This window comes from Primulina huaijiensis, chromosome 4 (assembly GCF_012295235.1).
Source record: "Primulina huaijiensis isolate GDHJ02 chromosome 4, ASM1229523v2, whole genome shotgun sequence".
NCBI lineage: Eukaryota > Viridiplantae > Streptophyta > Magnoliopsida > Lamiales > Gesneriaceae > Primulina > Primulina huaijiensis.
Genome location: NC_133309.1, coordinates 23,960,374 through 23,979,973, shown reverse-complemented (window position 1 = coordinate 23,979,973; position 19,600 = coordinate 23,960,374). Strand labels below are relative to the sequence as shown.

The window sequence follows — 19,600 nt, the reverse complement described above, 5'->3', positions numbered from 1 at the left end:
TAGAAAATAAATAATTTACTTTAATAGATACTATTATTTCAATCCAAGTTATCGTGATTTTTACTTTTCATATCCATACTGAAAAATAATATTTTTGATATAAAAAATAATATATTTTCACGAGTCGATTCGGATCGGGTCAGTCGGAAATATGTGTCATAAAATTAATACGTAAAACTGTCTCATATGATATCTTTGTATTTTTATTTTAAATAGCATTTCAAAAATTTCATCCAATAAAAAAATGTTTTTTAATTATATATTATCATTCTTTATTTTATCAATTAAATAAATTTCATAAATCAGAATATGAAAATAAATACACCCCGTGCTAAGATGGAAATACAATATAATTTGCAATTACATCCATGTTAGTGTCAAATAGATATCAAGAACATAAGCTCTAAAGCACATATTTTATTTGAACATAAAAACTCTTACGAGACTGTCTCACAAATTAATTTTGTGAGACAATATCTTATTTGATTTGACTTATTAAAAAATATTATTTTTTATACAAAAATATTATTTTTTATGTCAAATATAAATCGGATCATATTTGAATCACCCTAAACTTAATATTTTGATGGTGCAACTTTAACAGTGAGATTTATTATATATTATTTTAAAGAAAAAATCAATTTATTTACCAATATAATATAAACCACCGAAATAATTTTAATATTATTCAGAATTTTCAAGGCCTTTCAAACAACTAATAATTCAAAATTTAGGCCCTTTCATTTGCAGGGACAAAAAAAAAAAAATGAATCGTAATTGAAAGTACAAAAGGGACAAGAAAATCCCGTTCACCTTCATCTTGTGGTGGTGGAAGACGATTCTCCCATCCTTCGTAAGTTTCTCCACGTTTCTCTGCTTATAAACTTTTGTTTTTTTACTTGTCTACATGCGTTTGTAGGTGTATAATTGCTGTGAGTTATTTGTATCTATGCCTTGTTTGAAATCCTCAAGAACCAAGATGGAGGAATGATGTTTTGTGATTATTGTTGTTACCTCTGGCTTGAATTTGTTCCCCATATGTCATGGACACAATCTTGGTTGTTATCAAGGTTGTTTGAATTCGGGTCCTTTGAAATCTTTTGGGTGATTCTTGTTTGATGACCTGTCATTTTAATTGATAATTTTTGGATTGAAGTATGAATTTTATAGAATATGATTAGCTGTTGAGTGAAGTGAGGAAAGAGTTGGGAGGCAACTTTAGATAAAACCTTAAGTAATACATTTAGATATTTCTTCGAAGAATATAAGGATGTCTAAGTGGGAATCCTTTTGAATTAGAGATATTTGTTTAATAAATACTTTTTAGTGATTCCTTTTCAGTTGAATCTTTGGCACTGAAAAAATAAGAAATTGGTTAATCTACCCTATTTTGTCACTTGAAGATGTAGATTCAACAAGCTATTCGTTTGTATAGTTCTATTTTCTTTTTAATATAGAGATACTTTTTATGCATGCTAAAATATATTTTATGGATGTTAAAGATCCTGTCTTGCTANTTTTTTTTTTTTTTTTTTTTTTTTTTCCATAAATAGCATTTCCTTTACATTTCTCATATTTTTACGTAAAAAAAATAAAAAGCCTAGATTATGATATGATGCTGGAAAATTTTGCTATTAGTACAGTAGAGAGATTATATGGATTTCGATTTTTGGTCCCTTTGTAATCTTCGTGTGAGTAGATTGTTCGACATTTTCGTTTAACCTCTTCAGTTTTTCATTCATTGGAACAAAGTAAATAAGCTGTGTGTGTACATAGTAATGGATGCATACTTGTTTGGTAACTTGTGTAGGACTAGAGTCAAACAGGAAGGGCGTCTGAGATGGCAACATATTCTGAGAAATTTTCTGTGGACTTCCTCATGGGAGGGGCAGCAGCTATTGTAGCAAAAAGTGCCGCAGCTCCAATTGAGAGGGTGAAGCTTCTCTTGCAGAATCAAGGAGAGTTGATGAAAAGAGGACAGCTTCAAAGACCCTATTTAGGTGTTGGAAATTGTTTCAAGAGGGTCTTCAGAGAGGAGGGTACTTTGTCCTTTTGGAGGGGTAACCAAGCCAATGTTATAAGATATTTTCCCACGCAGGTAGATTATTTGCTCATAATTTTTATCTGCTCTAATTCACTTTCCTTCAAATTTCACCTCCTTACGTGGTTTTCTTTTTTTGTTTTTCATATCTCGAACACTTACATACGGCTTATGTATTTTTCTTATATTTTCTGGTTTTTTTAATAATGAAAAGGGATTTAAAAAACAAAAGGATTACAATGCTGAGAATTCTCTCACCCTTGTTTCCTGAGGAGCCGCTGCTTTAATTTTTTACAGGCTTTTAACTTTGCATTTAAAGGTTATTTCCGAAGCATCTTTGGATGTTCAAAAGAGAAAGATGGATATTTTAAGTGGTTTGCTGGAAACGTTGCTTCTGGAAGTGCTGCTGGGGCAACCACCTCAGTATTTCTATATCACCTTGATTATGCTCGGACTCGTTTGGCCACAGATGCTAAGGAGTGCCCTATCAATGGTAAACGCCAGTTTAAGGGGATAATAGATGTCTACAGTAAAACCTTATCAGTTGATGGGATTGGTGGACTCTATCGGGGATTTGGGGTTTCAATTTTGGGAATTACTCTTTATCGAGGAATGTACTTTGGGATCTACGACACAATGAAACCTATTGTGCTGGTTGGACCATTTAAGGTGAGTTGGTCTCTTTTTCTGGCACTGTTTTGCCTTGAATTGTCTTCTGCTTGGATGTGAATTGCATTTATATCATTTCATGATGCTTTTGGTATTATGAATTCTAATATGTTGAACCCATTTTAAAAATCGCGCAAAAATCTTGTGTTTTCTGACTTTTACTGGACCAGATATTGTAAATGTGTTTGGGTACATATACTATAGTAGCCTACATGTTTGATTTGCCCTCTTATAGTTGCATAATTTTGTTTGCCTGATTTTTATAAATTAGTTAAAGAATAAACACCGCTAATTCAAATTTGCAGGACAATTTTCTTGCTAGCTTTTTCTTAGGTTGGAGTGTGACTACTGTCTCTGGGGTCTGTGCATACCCATTTGACACACTAAGACGGAGAATGATGCTGACATCTGGACAATCATTGAAATATCGAAATGCTAAGCATGCGTTTTTTGAAATTATTCGCCTAGAAGGTTTCACTGCGCTGTTTAGGGGAATCACAGCTAACATGCTACTCGGTATGGCTGGAGCAGGAGTACTTGCCGGATATGATCAACTCCAAAGAATTGTCTACAGACCACCTTGTCATAACCTGAACTCTCATGAAGCTTTCAAATGAATCCATTTAGATGAGGATTTGTATGTATATGGAATTGACGTTTATTTGGACCAACTGGAGGGTCACTTGTTGGGGAAAAGCCCATAGAGAAGAATTTGTTTCCTCAAGAGTGTTATAACAAGAAGCAATGACGAGACGAAGTGCTTATGGGAATGTCTAATTAGCTCTCACTCAGAGAAAAGTTGTAGTGGTAACAGCTACACACAACTAAGTTATGGAAGAAGATGTTGCGAACACTTTAGTCATAGGAAATTAGGTGGTACATTAAATACAACTTTGCAGCCGAAAATTCCAACGAATGCTGCTGATTCAATTGTATAGTCATTGATATCTATGTTGTTGACTTTGAATGAACAATTCATTCATGGTTAATATTGTAAATAGTTAAGGGGCATTCATCTTTGTCTTCAATACATATATTCTGGGTGCAAATGTATATCAATCAATTTTCCTATTTTGGTTAGAGAACATTTTTGTTGTTGGAAGTGGTAAGGTTTGTGATTATTTTACGTCAGAAATTTCTCTAATTGTGAATTGTGAGATTTGATAATTTGAGACACCTGGTAACCTTTTTTATTGTAGCTTTGGTTGTCGCTCTAACCAATTTTACCAAAACTGCAAAAGACTTGTAAGTTTTGATGGCATGAAAGATGCTATTGTTGCCCACTGACCATGGTAAGGCTTTCTTTTCCCAGTGTCGTTTCCTGTTTTTACTATTGACACATGAACGATTAGCATGTTTTCGTAAGTTACTTTTAATCTTCTTTTCATTGTAATACATTGATTCACTTGTTCTTGCATTGTCTTGGATTGTCAGTTTGCATATATAACCAAGTAAAAGTTGCTGGTATGTGAACTTGCATTGCTTTAAAATTCACTGTTGTGCAAAAAATGAATCCAAAGAAATATTGTGCACCAATATGCTGTAATTATACATTTAAGTTTGTAACGATACGTCCTATCATGGGTTTTTTGGGATTGATTTCAGTTTCAGGTAACTTGAGCATGGAACTACAAGATCATTGATTCCCCGGACTTTTTCATACTTTTGAAAACTGAATGATAATCTCAACAGTTATTACTAAGCAAGAAGCCAAAAATTCTTGTGCCGCTTTGTTGTAATCAAATAGCCTCCATATTTTCTATTTTTCCTTCTTACAGCTATTGTCATGCAGTTAGCATATTGGATGCAGTAATCAACTACCCGGCTTCTTTTTTTTCTGTTCCATATCAACCGTAGACGCCATAACAGTGATTGCTTTTGCTGCCCCAGAACTAGCAGCGAGGCCTTCAGTCTTTTAGCTTCTTCAACGATAATTGATCCCTTTTCCTTTCCTTCTCGTACTGCCATCTCAACTTGCACCTAGTTCATGTGAAGAAAGCATCTTAATCTACTACCCTTTAGAATCTTGATTTCATCTCATTATTTTCTAGTTTCAGGAAATGCATGTAGTTTGTATTATATGCTTTTTCATTACAGCCGCTTTAGTAAACTGAGACAAATCTTGAAAACTCAAAAGTACTTGGAATACCATTAAGAATGTTAGGTAGGATGAACTTTCTACTCCTTTGTATATGCTCCAAGTATATTGATTATTATTCAATCACGTGTGAGCTACATGCGACGTGTGACTCTCTTATACGGAACAAATGCTCTACATCATTATAAGTGGTCTAGAAAAATATGAACTTTCTGCTCACCTCAGGTCTTTTTAAATGGCACATACTTTTTGACGAGCGAAGAAGATTATACGCCTGTTGATTGGTTTCCCCGTTTGTTGTTGCATCTGAATCATGAAATAATGTTATCTTCATCAGCATAATTATATGCCCATTGCCTGTAGCCATACTTCTTTAAATGGAAAGATGTGCTAGTACCTTGTTTTGCAACATGCAGAAGAATGATTTTATCCTGGCTTTGAACAGTGTGAGAGAGAACCCATTCCAGCGCTCCTCTAGCCTCTGGGCTCGAATCAACCACGACCATGACTCTGTTCCCACATTCAGACGCAGATAAACTACCTTCCAAACCCAATTTGTTGATTTGATTCGACAACTCGGATTTCTCTTCTTCCTTGATAAAACTCGCAGTATTCTCATAATGTTGGGAAGGCGAACGGACACGAACACGAGAGCGGACGCGAATACAGACACGAGTCGCAGCAAGACTCATACACCAGCCTGACATATTCTTGTATTGGTTCAAGGTGAGCTAGAAACTGTATTCCTGTTGATATATATAATCATGTATGTAAAAGTCTAGCATATATACGTGTGGTTAAGTATTGAGTATTGCAATCTTAAAAAGTCATGCAAATCATTTACTTGGTCCCCTAATTTCCTAATGGTGAGTTGTCCCAAACGTGACTTCCATGAAAACAAGATGACGCAAGGACTGATGGTGACTTNATATTGAATGAAAATATTGGTATTAGGTAGACGTGCATAATTGTCAACTATATATGTAATTTGAAGAGTTGCATGCACATTGTCATCTTCTTTAATTATTTGGGTTGGCAACCTTTTATATTTCGATCGACATGCAGCATCTCTTCTTCTCTATAAATTAATAAAGAAATTGGAGCCTTCCATATTTGTCATCTTCTTCAATTCTATCCCCGTGAATTTAGCAAATTTTCTAGAAATTAGTTTGGCCCACGTTGAACAAATTGGTGCTCAAATCATTAATATCTATCACTAATTAATTCCATTTACATTATGGTGGCCGCATAAATTCTAATACAAGAATTTAACATAATACATTTTGTAACATTTCTTTTTTTTTTTTATTTACTGGTTTGGAGTTCGTTCATTGCCTCCATTGCTGGTGTTCTCTCCCAGAGATTGGTAAATGTCACTGCATCAGATAAATATCCACGAAAATTCGGGTAATTTATGATCGACGATCGATAACATAATGAAAAGGTTTACATATACTCCATATACTAGCATTTCTAGCTAAGTTTACTCTAATATGCATGATTTAATCTTAGAAGTGTACAAAATGCATAAAACAAACTCAGCAAAATATCCACGAAAATTCCGGTAATTTATGATCGACGATCAATAATATAACGAAAATGTTTATATATACCTCATATACTAGCATTTCTAGCTAAATTTACTCTAAATACGCATAATATAATCTTTAGAAGTGTACAAAATGCATACAATAAACTTAGCAAAATATCCTCTAATTAATTATGCTTGAAAATCATCAGGAAAAAAAGGCATTTAATATTCTACTAAAAAGTTATTCAATGAAATCATATTGCACACCTGATATTCATGGAGCCCGTGACATCGATTTCATCAAATTATGTATATTTAAAATGTTGATATAAATTAAAATATTTTTGTGTCTTCGAACAGTGAATTGACCGATCACATGATCAAAAATGAAAAAAACCAAATCACATGATCAAAAATATAAATACAAAATATTCCAAAAACTGTTTTTAGATATTCGTGTTACCTGCAAGTTATTTTGCTCCTGCAAGGCCTTGTCCTGCAACAAAAAGAAGGATGTTAAAACTTAAATTATAATACAAGAACCAAATGTGAACAAAAGTACGAGTTAGTGTATAGATCCAGACTCTCCTAGAATATTCATCAATAACAGTCATGAAATGCCTTGCTCCCCCATTTGATGGTATTCTTGATGGACCCCCAAAGATCTGAATGAACGTAATCCATTGGTCGGAGTATGCTTTTCCACATTGAACTTAACTCTTGTAGACTTCCCTTTTATGCAGTCTTCACAAAGTTCCATCTGGTTCAGTGGCTTCTCACCAAGTAAGCCTTGTTTATGTAATTCAGAAAGACCTTTCTCACTTATATGTGCTAGTCTGAGATGCCAAGTTCTAGAATTTTCTTGTTGTTCTTGCACAGCACTAACTGAGCCTATTATGGTGTTCCATGATAGAATGTACAGACCATTTGATCTATTTCCCTTCACTACATTTAGGGCACCTTTGTATATTGATAATATCCCTCTCTCGACCTTAAAAGTATATCCTTCTTCATCAAGGCTCCCTAAAGATATTACGTTTCTTCTAAACTCAGGGACTAATCTCACTTCCCTTAAGATTATCTCAGTTCCATTGTTCATCTTGAGCCTTATGGATCCAATTCCTTGGATCCTCCACGTCTTGTTGTTCCCAAGAATGACTTCCCCACCACCAATTTCATTTAATGACTCGAACAATTTTTGTTTGGAGTCACGTATAATGAACATTCACTATCAAGAACCCAGTGCTGATCTGTTTTGAAATCAGTAGCACATAACACCACAGCACTGCCATAACCTTCTTGTGCAATGGATGCTTCTCCCTAATCCTTGGCTTTGTTTCCTTGTCTGTGTCGATCAAGACAATCTTTCCTGAAGTGTCCTTGTTTATGGCACAAGAAACACTTCAGTTTCTCTATCTTTGATTTTGATCTACTATGGTTCTTAGTTTGAATATCTCTTCTATCTGATCTCCCCCTTACATGTAGGTTGTCACCAGTTTCTTTTGTCCTTTTCTATCATGTTCTGTGATTCCTTAGCCTTCAGAGCCTTTTGTATTTCATCTGACACTAGTGTTTCTCCGCATATTTCATTGTGTCCACAAATACTGAGTATGATTTTGGAAGAGAATTAACAATTGTTGCCTTAATCTTCATCCTGTATTTGTATCTCAGTATTTTCCAAATCCAGAATGAGTCTATTAAATTCATCTAAATTTTCTTCTATGGACTTTGACTCAATCATCTTGAAACCAAGAAGTTTATCTTTAAGATAGACCCGATCTTGAAGTGATTTTGTCATATAAAGGGACTCGAGTTTCCCAGATGTGCTGAAGGCCAGTTCCAGTATCTCAACCTTCTTGTCGTCTGTGCGTGATTCTGAGAGTTTTTTTTCTCCCTCGAGGGCTTTGGAAACTTTTTGTTGGACGAGAATGGCGTGCATTCTTCTTCTCCATAGTGCAAAGTCCCCATTACCGTCAAATCGATCCAATTCAATCTTCCCGGCCATCATCTTAGAGTTTTCCCAACCAAGAACCTGGCAGTGGTAGTGATTGAATCCCTTTACGATCAGTTTTCGTAGCATAATATCAGAATTTGATAACAGAGACCAAACAAGGTTGCACACCAATACAGTACGCAACACACACACACACACTTTAATATGCCCATAGAAATGAATCAAAGAACATAATGTAAATGACACACGAGATTTACGTGGTTCGATCAATGAATTGATGTGATCTCATTAGAATTTGATAGTATCAGATCACAACAGATATTGAAATACAAGAACCTACTGCTCTTAATCTACAACACACTCTTGTTCATCTCTAATGAATTATAAAAGAACACTCTTGGCTATCTTTAGAGAGTTGGATTATTGTCAAGTTCAGAATGATCACTTTTGCTTGTATGTCTTATGACTTGATCAAAGGAAACTTGTATCTACCATTTATGTGTTTCTACTTAGCAATGCTGTTGGAAAGAGCGGCTGGAGTTTTCGAGGGGTTAAGCTCGTCCCATGCTTCGATCCATGTTGCCATTGCATCCGCAAGCTTGTTGAAATAATCATCCACCTTACCGAGCTTTGCCTTCACTTGCTTGGAGATTTCGAGGTAGCATTTTTGGACGGTGGTGCAGTCTTTTGGAAGAGCAACAGATTGGAAAAATGGTATCAGTTCCTCTTGCCAATAGATACCTTTGTATTCCTTCTTGAGATTCACGAATGGGTTGCTAGCTTTGCTGTGCCAAATGTATGGCAAGCCAGTTTTGACTCCCAATCCTAAGTGATCGCATATCACCTATGGCGAAAATCATTGATAGACCTCAAATGTTAGATCTCCAGATATAAAATCAGTCAAGCATATTATTACGTAGCCTATACTGGGCAATAATAATACCTTAGTGCACCAGCCTGCCCACATGTCATCGTAGCGTCCAATTGGCTGGCCGTCGCCCATTAGTCCAAAGTACATAGCTGGGCCTATCAATTCACGGTTGAAAGCAAGATTCATGCCACACATTGGGAAGAGAGTGCCCTTTGGAATGGTCATAACTGCATCAACAAACCTGAAAATGACAGGGTGTAGTTGGTATCTCAAATGCTGAAAGAAGTAAAAAGAAACAAAGCTTGAATGGTAATCTTAGACCTGTTGTTCCTTTCCAGAGGCTTGACAAGCTGAGTCGGTGCATCATAGTCCGGTATGTTGAGCCAAAGCCCATGAGAAACCGCGGTTGGTACACCTTCACGAAGACTGAAGGGGTATCCCCGAACAAAATTGGCGCCTTCACGGTAAGGGTCATAAAGAGTGTTGAAAAAGAACGGAGTTGATGGGCTCAAGAGGTTCTTAATGTGCTGCTCAAGAGCATTGATCTCCTTGCCAGATGGATCTTTAGCAACCTGCATGATTTAGTAAATTAATCAATGAAGATTTTAAACATCGGACGATAAAAATTATAGTTATGACTTTGAATCCAAGAGATACGGAGATGTATGACAACAGAGTCTGCTCAATGCCTTTCAATAGCGATAGGCGTTATGCTGCACGGTACAGAAAGATTGCTTATTGCCATGTTTAGCCAATTTTATATATGAACTCTTGCAATGTAGAACATTAATCTTACACCATGTGCACACAAACATTCATCTGACAAACGAATGATTGAAAAATACGACATTAAGACTATAAGTCGAACTAACCACACAATTGCACAACAAGCAGAAAAAATGGAACTAAATTATTTGAATCTGAACACACACACACAGAGTAACAGAGCAAAATAGTAAAGTTCATTTCAGATGATTTCTAATATCGTATATGATCTGGATTGATCAGTAACAAATCGACCATCCATTCAATGAGAGGATCAGGGACGAATAATGGCTTACAAGACAGAAAATGTGGCTGCAACATGCTTAAATATTTTAAATAATTGCCAATCATGTATAATAAAGTGTATGAAAGATTTTAAAACTTCATTAGCTTACCAGATCTTTAATTAGAATTCAGTCTATCAACAACCATCTAAGCATCATAACTCTTCCGAGAGCCGATCCTCTCATCAGAAAACCAAGCAAGCAAGCAATAAATTAGAAAAGAATATTGCATATCTTATCTTTATGGAAAAAAACTGGAATAAACAAATGAAACTCGTGTTTTCTGAAAAAACGAGAAGATTAAGAGCTGAAAGATCGTTGCAGCATCGCCAGTGACCAATCAAGAACCAGAATACTAATTCAAAATCACACAAAAACAGAAATAAAATAACCACACTGCAAAATCAAACAAAAAGTACAGTTTTACTATGTAAACCATAGCAAAAGGATACCTTTTGTCAAGAAAACAATTATTCAAAAAAGGAAAAGAGAAACCATTTTTTGTAGAACTAGAAAAGAACAGCCTTGTAATCATCACTCAACTCACATCTCCAAAGTTTAAAAAAATCACCAGATCAGTCAACATAACCCAAAAAGTTTCGGAAACGAAACAATCAGGAAACCTGAATCAAGATACAAAATCTCCGACACAAAAAGCGTTCAAAAACCAGAACTCAACAAAAACTCAAACCAAAATGGGCTAATGAATCTTACAAAGCAATCATCATCGATAGTGAAGATATACTTCTTCTTGGAAACCATGTACCCAAAGCATCGGCACGCAGAATCCTTGAACGAGATGCAGTTTGACTTGGGACCCAGAATCTTGTTAATGTCGTTCCTGTTGTACAATTCATAATCAAAGCCATCTGGAACCTTAATAACCTTCGACGGGTCCCCATCTTGCACTATGATCAGATGGTAAGGCTCGAAGAATGTCCGCCACATCTCCAAAAAATCCAGGTTTCTGATCGTCGGGATCACTATATCTAGCTCATCTTTCAACACCGCCGTGGCAGATTTCGAGATCGTCATTGTTCGGAGATTCTGTTTATTTTTTTCCTATCTGGGTTTCTGATTTTACAGGGTCTTGTGATGGGAGATTGAGAATTAAACGAAGAGGAATCAATATCTGATAGCTGTGCGGAGAAGAAGAAGAAGAAGAAAACGAGGGAGTGAATTTGTACGAGTGTGCGTTTGAATACATGAATTGCATTTTGCCCCTTCAACTATTGCATATGCTCATTTGACCTCTTGATTTATTAATTTTATCACTTTTCCTATTCAAATATTCAGACAGTCCACTTGACTATCAACTTACCTTAAAAATATTATTCTTTCGATTTTTTTTATCTCTAAACTTTGATTTAATAAATCAAAAATGTTTTTGTAATATATATTTAGTAAACTAATTTCAATGTGATTAATTTTATCGATATCATAAATTTTACGTCTTTCAACATATTTTATAGTATTTATCTAAACTTACATTCAACAATCAATATTTATTCTTATACGTGATGTGATATCCACAATTTTTTATGTCGAGTGTCGACCCCACATACAAGAATGAACGAGAACCATTAGATATTGTCTTAACTAACATCTCATTCACAGCAATGAACCATATTACATTCTAAACCTTTTCACTTGCGGAATAATACATCTAATTAATTTCCTTAACCTCTTAGGAAATCTGAATTCTATAATACTCATATATGAACAATATGAGGATTGGAATGATAGGTGGGAGTCAAGATAAGGGGCAAATGTGAATTTACACAAATAGTGAACCATGTGTCACATTTTTTATTTTAACTAGTGCACCGTCACACGCACTGCGTACTTGTACAATATTTTTTATAATTCATTTTTTTATATTCAAATGAAGATCAAAATGTAATTATAATAAATAGTGAGATACTACACTGCAAGTAGGAATTAAAAAAATAAATATAAAAAAGAAAAAAAAGGACACAAGTAAGAATTGAACTCACAACTTATGCTTAGGAAAGTAAAAACTCTATCGACTGAGCTGCAAATGCCTTGGATTGAAGCTTTAACACTTTATTGATATATAATTATTAAAACACACAATAACACAAAAATTTAATTACTGTAAGTGTCTCAAACTTAATAATATAATATATATTATTAATATGTTACTGTTATTATAAGAAAAAAAAATTGTGTTATATTATATCTCGGAATATAAATTTTTATTTATATTATATTATTAAGAATAGAACTCGTTTCGAAACTTATATCTCAAGTTTCATTCATAATATAGTCCATATAAGTCGGTTCAGTCTATGTTACATCGATTATGTTCCATTCGACATAATTTTATACTAAAACATCGATTTAGTATATATTAAAAATAAGTTTTTTGGGACGAGATTTTCAAAGTCTGCCGGCCTATGCCTTTTTGGCTTCTGGCGGTCCTTGGATTTTTTAGTTGTCCATTGCTTGGTGTACTGCTAGTAGGGATCTATGGGTGTCGTGAGATGTTTTTGCGAACATTTTGTAAAAGATGTTCTCGGGATCTATGGGTGTCGTGAGATGTTTTTGCGAACATTTTGTAGAAGATGTTCTCGAGAACATCTCGCGGCGTTGTAGGTGTCGATAAAATAGAAACATATGTTTGATGAATCCCATAAATTTTTTTTTACATTTATTAAAAATAAAATACTTTTAGTAATATTGAAGAAAAATTAAATTTTAATTAGCCTAAAGAATGAATAAAGTTTAATCATGGATTCCCCTAGAAATGGACAAATAGTAATCCAATGTTTGTAGGAAAATAAATTTTATATTAGACTTTTAAAGAAAGATATTGAAAGTAACGACCAAGTTAATTAAGAATATTTCTATTTTTTTATTTTTTTTAAAAAAAACTTAAATATTTCTATTGGTTCTCTTTTATCTTGTATTAGCTGTTTGGATTCTTACAAGTCGGAGGGTTTTGATTTATTTTCGTCGGAAATCTAGGGCCCAAACAGAAATAAATAAGAAATCTAGGGCCCAAACAGAAATAAATAAAAATTTTACGACCGACGAATCTTAAAAAATGTTCTATGCTCGATCTTTTTTAAGGGTTTGTGATTTAGAATTTGACATTTTTATCAGCAAAATGGAATTATGTTGTAAATTACTTAAACACAAAATTAAAAGTATAAATACAAAGTATAAAATATAAATATATTGCTGAAATACAGTAACAACTGTGACTCCAATCCAGTAAATTGCTTTTGAAGAATAAAAAAGATGTCTGCCAAGAATTCAATTAATTTCAGGCTGTTTATAATTCATATTTTGCAACACGTTCAATGGCACATGACGTTGAATTGGTTTTTTTGGCACATATATGATATAATTATCATATGAATAATGAATCCAATCGTCCGGAAAGCAATGGAAGTTGATATTGATGGCGAGTGTTATGATTTTTTATGAAGCGCATTATATCAACGGGGCTAGAAAAATCAGGAACCGATAAAATAAATTAAAGTTTAAAACAAACATAATTTTAGAATTTGGATAAAAAGAAGCATGATAAATTAAATGTATGGGTAGATAGGACTTGCAGAGATTGGGAAAACGAGATATTACCTTGATTGGAATGCCGGGCGCTGCATAGTTGCACTATCTGATTTAGGCTTTATCTACTCGCAGAGGTGCATGTCACATATTGAATTTGATCAAGGGAGATGAAATGTATGCATGCATGGTTTTTTTAAACATTAAATAGACACATGCTTTATTTATTGGACTTTAAAATTTGTCGAGCTTGAATTATTATATATGTATTATGTATGCACAAACACTCAAGCGCACACGCGTGCACCTCCTAGAAGCACCGTGCCTAGGCAAAGGCGCACCCACCTAAAGCACGCGCGCCTAAGGCACACACATGTTTAGAGTGTTCTGCCTAGATAATAACTCGAGAGCAACGGGTGTGCCTGATAGGGGCAGCCATGCACACACCTTCTATAACTATGGCTCTAACTACTAGTGGTTCTTCATGAATCAAGAATTCCCTATGTGAAATTAATGTATTACTTCATTAACTAAAAGCAATTTGAAAACATAATTTTTTTAACATGCACATAAAATTTATTTGATTCTTCTAATAAGATAATATAATCCAACATGATATACAAACACATTGTCTCCAATAAATCAATAAAAATACATAAAAGAAATAAATAATCATACCTATCAGCTGCTAATGCTCCAGCACATATTGATGTTTCCAAAAAACCGTCAAACAATGAGTCAACGGCTCGACTCAATAATCAAATCACCATATAGTTTATGCTCCAAGACGAAAAAAAGTCTCTCCAAATAAAAACATATTTTTGTTTATAATTATTAAGTAAATATGAATTTTATTTTATATAGATTTATTAATTGGAAAAGTTTTGGGGGAGTTTGTTGTCTTTTCACAACTGCAGTGTAGGATAATTGGTGGGTGGTACACCTCGTGCGTAGATTAGATATATGGATAGAGCAACAGCCAACGGCTCTCCTCCACCTTGACACGCGGCACACAGTCTTGCTGCGCCGGAAAACCCTCAACCTCGGAGGGAAATTCAGCTGAAAGGTGAATTCTTGAACAAGACCCACGATTTGTATCAGTGAGATTTATGATATATGATATGGTTGCTTCCATCTTGCGTTCTTTGTCAAAGAATGTATTACAGTTGAAACATTTTGGGTTTGTGTATGTGTTGGAATGATGTTTGTCCTCCAGTTCTTGCGTAGATTCAATCATGCATTACGTTATATGGGCTTGATTGTTTCTACAGTGCTCGTATACTATTGTGTGAAAGTGGTTATGATTCTTGTTCCGTTTGTTTTGATTGAAAAACATGAATCGATGTTAATCTATCTGGCTGAATTCAGTTAATTGCATTTACATCTATGTGATGTTCATTTGGTCATATGTTACATTTATTCTATATTGGTCCCAAATGGAAAAAGATTTCGAATTTTATGCTAACCTTTTGGTTTCTTCAATATATGTACTTGAAGGGAGAGCTTGAGCTCAATTTGGTCAACTTCATTTATCTAATTTAACAACTGTCTACCGATGGTTGAGTTTCTCATTCACGCTTGCGGAAATAATATGTGTTCATTCACATGCTTCAGAATTTAATCAAGCATTTAGTCAATTCTGTTAGAAATTTTGATGATAGAAGTTAAAAACAGATTTGTATGAAATTTGGAACACTGGATCGATGGTCGAATCGATGGGTCGACCATCGACAAACTTGAGCTTCAAATACTGTTTATTTCTAAGGTAGTTTTGTGAACTCCAAGCTTGCTGATATATCCGGTTCACTAATTGTAGTTTTTCAGGTTCACTGGAAGGAGAAATGCTTGTTTAAATACGGCTCCTTGGTTCAGTGTGATTGCTCATGATATGATGAAAATTCTTTTCAAATATTAATTACTCAACTGAGATATGGAAATGATCTGTTTCCAAATTGCTTAACTGTATTCTTACTCCTGCAGAATCTTTAGAAGGAACGTATACATTCAATTCATTTCATGATCGATTTATTAGTTTTTTTTTAATTAATTGACTTTTAAATGACAACTAAATTATATATACTCTGCTACCAGCAGGAGATATTAATGTCTAGAAATATTCAGTCTATTCTTTGATGAAGAAAATTTTTAAGAACTGTGAACTTAAGCAAGTTAACATGGGATAAACTATGAAAAAACAACACGTTAATATCTGAAAGAGTTTGATGGTGTGATCTAACTGTTTTGTTTCATAGTTTGAAGCAGTTATGGTGTCATTCCATGCGTCACCATCAATCCATCATACGTGGTTGCTAAATCCATCAGCACAGGTATAATTCCCCCCAACTACACCCCCCCCCCCCCTCCCTTTTCTTAATCTTTGGAACAGCAATTATATGTACTCTCTTCTTACATTTATGAATTAAAATTCATGCATCAGCTAGGTTTATATAGGCATGGACTATTTCGAAGAAATATATCCTTCATTGTGAGGTCAGAGCATGGGTCTTCATCTTCAACTTCTCCTTGCAAAGAAGGTATATTTCATACTCTAAGATGGTATATTCTTGTCTAATACGTGCATTGATGATTATATACAATGTCATTTGTTTTTTTTTATTTTCTTATCGAACTTTTAGCTTGTCAGATTTAGACAAAATAAAATATTCATTTTCATGTTTGTGGCAGATAGACCTGGACGGCGCCAACTGCTTGCCTTGGGGGTAACAATTGCACCATGGTTTTTGTTGTCCCCTCAGACTTCGATGACATGTACGCCATTTAGTTGGTGATTTGTCTCCAATGTCATCACTCCTTTGTAGATTTGATTCCTGGATATCAGTGGTTGATATGCTAATAGTGTGTTTTTGATGTCACTCAGTTGCTGCAGAAGCGAAGAAGGGATTTATACCGGTGACAGATAAGAAAGATGGATACACTTTTCTGTATCCCTTCGGGTGGCAGGTACGTCTCTTACCCTTTCATTAATTGATTGTATTTTCATTTTGATCATACTCAATTCATTTTGCACTGCATTGTTTCTTATAGATCACATTGTGTGCATTCTTTTCTCTCAATATTGGTATAATCTTTGTGGTTGGACCAGGAGGTTATTGTTCAAGGTGAAGACAAGGTGTTCAAAGATGTTATTGAACCTTTGGAAAGTGTCAGTGTGAATGTGATACCCTCTGGCAAAGAAAATATTCGTGAATTTGGGCCTCCGCAGCAGGTAATAAAATTTCAAACACTGAGTAGGATATAGATAATTTTAGTGGTAACACCGTGTAAATTATCTTACATGTTCATTTTTACTTTCTTCTTTATAATCATGGCCTGAATTTCTTTGGCACATATGGTGCATTTGCTTCAATTTAGTCTTATGGTCTTTTGGTTCAAATTTTTTTTTTTTTGCTCTAGGTTGCTGAAACTTTGATAAAAAAGGTTTTGACTTCTCCTTCTCAAAAACCAAAGTTGATTGAGGCATCCGAGGTAAGATTTTCCTATAGTCTCTTCGAACCATGTTTTTTGATCTCATCAGGATTCACTGGATTACATGACGATTTCCCATGACTTCTCCTTCTACATAGTTGATTTGAAGTATATATAATTCTACTTATGTCTGGGTTTTGACATCAATTTCGGAGATTTAGTAAACCCAAGCATTTTGATGGTCTGATTGGTGTAATGAGCAAAACATAATGTCTAGTCTTGTTTGGGTTCAAAAGGCCACCGTTCTATTTTCTACTTCCATATGCCAAGGCACCACAAAACAGGGTTTTCATACACGGTTTATTTATTGTTCTCTTGAAGGCTTGCCAGCATTCTATGGTTCAAAGTTGCAATGTTTCACATAAACTCCCAACTTATATGATATTTTAAACGAGAAAACTCGTTTTCATTCAACTCTGATACTATATCCAATCTGCACCCATTTCTTATATAATTCTGATTTTTTGGTCCTAGCTTGAGAATTGAGATCTCTTGGCTCTTGCCATTTCGTATAGTGGAGCCAGCCACTACCGGTTCTCTGTTTACTTGTCAGTATTTGACATATGCACGCATGCTTACGTGCTTAGTTTAATGATTGATTTTTATTGGGTAATCCCGCAGCACGAGGTAGATGGGAAGACATACTACACAATTGAATTCATCGCTCAAGCTCCAAATTACACTCGACATGCTCTTAGTGCAGTATGTATTGGAAATGGTATATGAATGAAGTATTAGTCTTTTTTGGATGTCTTAGATTGAGATTTGGATTCATGGACTCTTATTTTCCTCGACAACGTGTTACACGCAGGGAAGTTCTACACGTTGACAACTGGAGCGAACGAGAGGAGATGGGAGAAGATGAAGGATAGGCTGAAAACCGTCGTCGAATCCTTCCAAATTTTCAATCTGTAATAGTGAATCCTTTTTGTTGATGGTCATTTTGATGGTTAGAACACTTGGTTGACACATTATCCAATTCTCCACTGTATTGGTGAAGATAAGAAAGAGCATACTTCTTTTCGGAAAATTTCAAAATTGCAGATGTTGTCATCTAACATTTTCATCTGATATTTACACGATTCCCTTCCCCATTTTTTATTATTAAAAAACACATGCGCGCTCACAGACATATATTATACACACACATATATACACTATACTACTATATCTAATCTATCTAATATCTATATAAAAGCATGAATAAGAATCTCAATTGTGTACTTATATTTATGTCCTTTGACATTTTTAGATTCTGATGTTGCCTATTGATAATTGGTATTCCACCATTTGGTGTTCCGGATAATTTTGATTCATTAATTTATTATTATTATTATTATTATTATTATTATTATTATTATTATTATAAATTCATTGAAATAGATGATAAACATTTGAGTATACAGTTGATTAATTGCATTTGGACGGAGTCGAAGGGGTGTGCATGTTGTTTTATTATTTATATGGTGCATGTATCCATTAATGTCTTTCATTTATTATTTATATTTATATTATATAGTGTATGCACANTGACTGTGTGATATTGGTGTGAATCAATGAATCTAAATGTAAAGAGAGAACCTGATATTTATAGTAAAAGAAGTAATGATGACCTCGTTCTTCGTGCTACCTACTAATTATAGTAGGGCGGCTACATTCTGACATGTCAAATCATACACTAGTCACATCCCGCATGTCTGACTTTGTCAACCACTTGGATTAGTGTCAGAGATAGGACGGTCACCCACACCTCCTGATGACTTATATGACACGCCAAAGTCAAGTTGCTCTGACAGATAAGATTGTCCATATTAATATACTCAAGTGTGGTTCAATTCTCGAGGTGGCTCGGGTGGTCGGTTACCCGGGTGCTTGTATAAGAGCCCGGGCGTCTGGTTTCCCGGGGAGTAGAGCCCGGGCTTGCACCTGCCAGGCTTCAGAAGAATCCATCCTGCAGATTGACCCTGATTTGGGAATCCATCTGATATCCCGGGTCATCCATGACCCGGGCTCTTACAGGGGTATCATCACACATCCCTTAAATAGTCGGGCTAGAGTCATACTCGCTGTCCCGATTAGTCATGCTTGGATTCCCAAAGAGATGATCAATCTGGTTTAATAAAAGCATCGGGGGCTTCATGTCTCCCAGAGATTGAGATGAGGAGCCGGAGTCTCGTGTCTCATGGACTTGAGATAAGATGTTGGGGCCTCGTGTCTCTCGGACTCGAAATGGTCGAGGTATGGAGCCCCGAGCCAGGGTACGGATCCCTGGACTTAATAGATAACCAGGGTGCGGAGCCCTGGCCTTCATGAATGGTCGAGGTGCGGAGCCCCGAGCCAGGGTACGGATCCCTGGACTTA

The 19,600-nt window shown here is 35.0% G+C and overlaps 5 protein-coding genes across 9 annotated transcripts; 2 read left to right on the top strand and 3 right to left on the bottom strand.

Annotated features, from left to right (window-relative positions):
• Window positions 1-699: 699 nt before the first annotated feature.
• On the top strand, window positions 700-3,876 carry LOC140975597 (ADP,ATP carrier protein ER-ANT1). Of its 3 annotated transcripts, none has more exons than XM_073439387.1 (4): window positions 700-853; window positions 1,811-2,098; window positions 2,339-2,710; window positions 3,016-3,820. In XM_073439387.1, the coding sequence occupies exons 2-4, from the start codon at window positions 1,841-1,843 to the stop codon at window positions 3,325-3,327; spliced, it is 942 nt and encodes a 313-aa protein (XP_073295488.1). In that variant the 5' UTR covers window positions 700-853; window positions 1,811-1,840; the 3' UTR covers window positions 3,328-3,820. The 3 variants fall into 3 exon arrangements, with proteins under 3 accessions (XP_073295488.1, XP_073295490.1, XP_073295489.1); XM_073439389.1 differs by lacking the exon at window positions 700-853 and having other exon boundaries at window positions 1,550-2,098; window positions 3,016-3,347; window positions 3,408-3,820; XM_073439388.1 differs by lacking the exon at window positions 700-853 and having other exon boundaries at window positions 1,550-2,098; window positions 3,016-3,876.
• A 507-nt stretch (window positions 3,877-4,383) lies between these two features.
• Window positions 4,384-5,731, bottom strand: LOC140975598 (uncharacterized). The gene is made up of 3 exons (XM_073439390.1): window positions 5,206-5,731; window positions 5,029-5,114; window positions 4,384-4,690 (listed from the first exon to the last, which is right to left on the bottom strand). Exons 1-3 carry the CDS (start codon window positions 5,513-5,515, stop codon window positions 4,409-4,411), a joined length of 678 nt encoding a protein of 225 aa, XP_073295491.1. The 5' UTR covers window positions 5,516-5,731; the 3' UTR covers window positions 4,384-4,408.
• Window positions 5,732-6,949: 1,218 nt separating this feature from the next.
• LOC140975008 (uncharacterized mitochondrial protein AtMg00300-like) lies at window positions 6,950-7,564 on the bottom strand. The gene has a single exon (XM_073438498.1). The coding sequence runs from the start codon at window positions 7,562-7,564 to the stop codon at window positions 6,950-6,952; it is 615 nt and encodes a 204-aa protein (XP_073294599.1).
• A 996-nt stretch (window positions 7,565-8,560) lies between these two features.
• LOC140974793 (UDP-arabinopyranose mutase 3-like) lies at window positions 8,561-11,353 on the bottom strand. Its single transcript, XM_073438281.1, has 4 exons — window positions 10,928-11,353; window positions 9,486-9,736; window positions 9,237-9,405; window positions 8,561-9,137 (listed from the first exon to the last, which is right to left on the bottom strand). Exons 1-4 carry the CDS (start codon window positions 11,246-11,248, stop codon window positions 8,799-8,801), a joined length of 1,080 nt encoding a protein of 359 aa, XP_073294382.1. The 5' UTR covers window positions 11,249-11,353; the 3' UTR covers window positions 8,561-8,798.
• Window positions 11,354-14,662: 3,309 nt separating this feature from the next.
• Window positions 14,663-18,333, top strand: LOC140975607 (psbP-like protein 1, chloroplastic). 3 transcript variants are annotated; one of them, XM_073439412.1, is made up of 9 exons: window positions 14,663-14,819; window positions 16,006-16,080; window positions 16,191-16,287; window positions 16,439-16,522; window positions 16,632-16,714; window positions 16,857-16,979; window positions 17,168-17,239; window positions 17,861-17,957; window positions 18,051-18,333. In XM_073439412.1, the coding sequence occupies exons 2-9, from the start codon at window positions 16,018-16,020 to the stop codon at window positions 18,152-18,154; spliced, it is 723 nt and encodes a 240-aa protein (XP_073295513.1). In that variant the 5' UTR covers window positions 14,663-14,819; window positions 16,006-16,017; the 3' UTR covers window positions 18,155-18,333. The 3 variants fall into 3 exon arrangements, with proteins under 3 accessions (XP_073295513.1, XP_073295516.1, XP_073295514.1); XM_073439415.1 differs by having other exon boundaries at window positions 14,679-14,819; window positions 16,016-16,080; XM_073439413.1 differs by having other exon boundaries at window positions 14,712-14,853.
• Window positions 18,334-19,600: the final 1,267 nt, after the last annotated feature.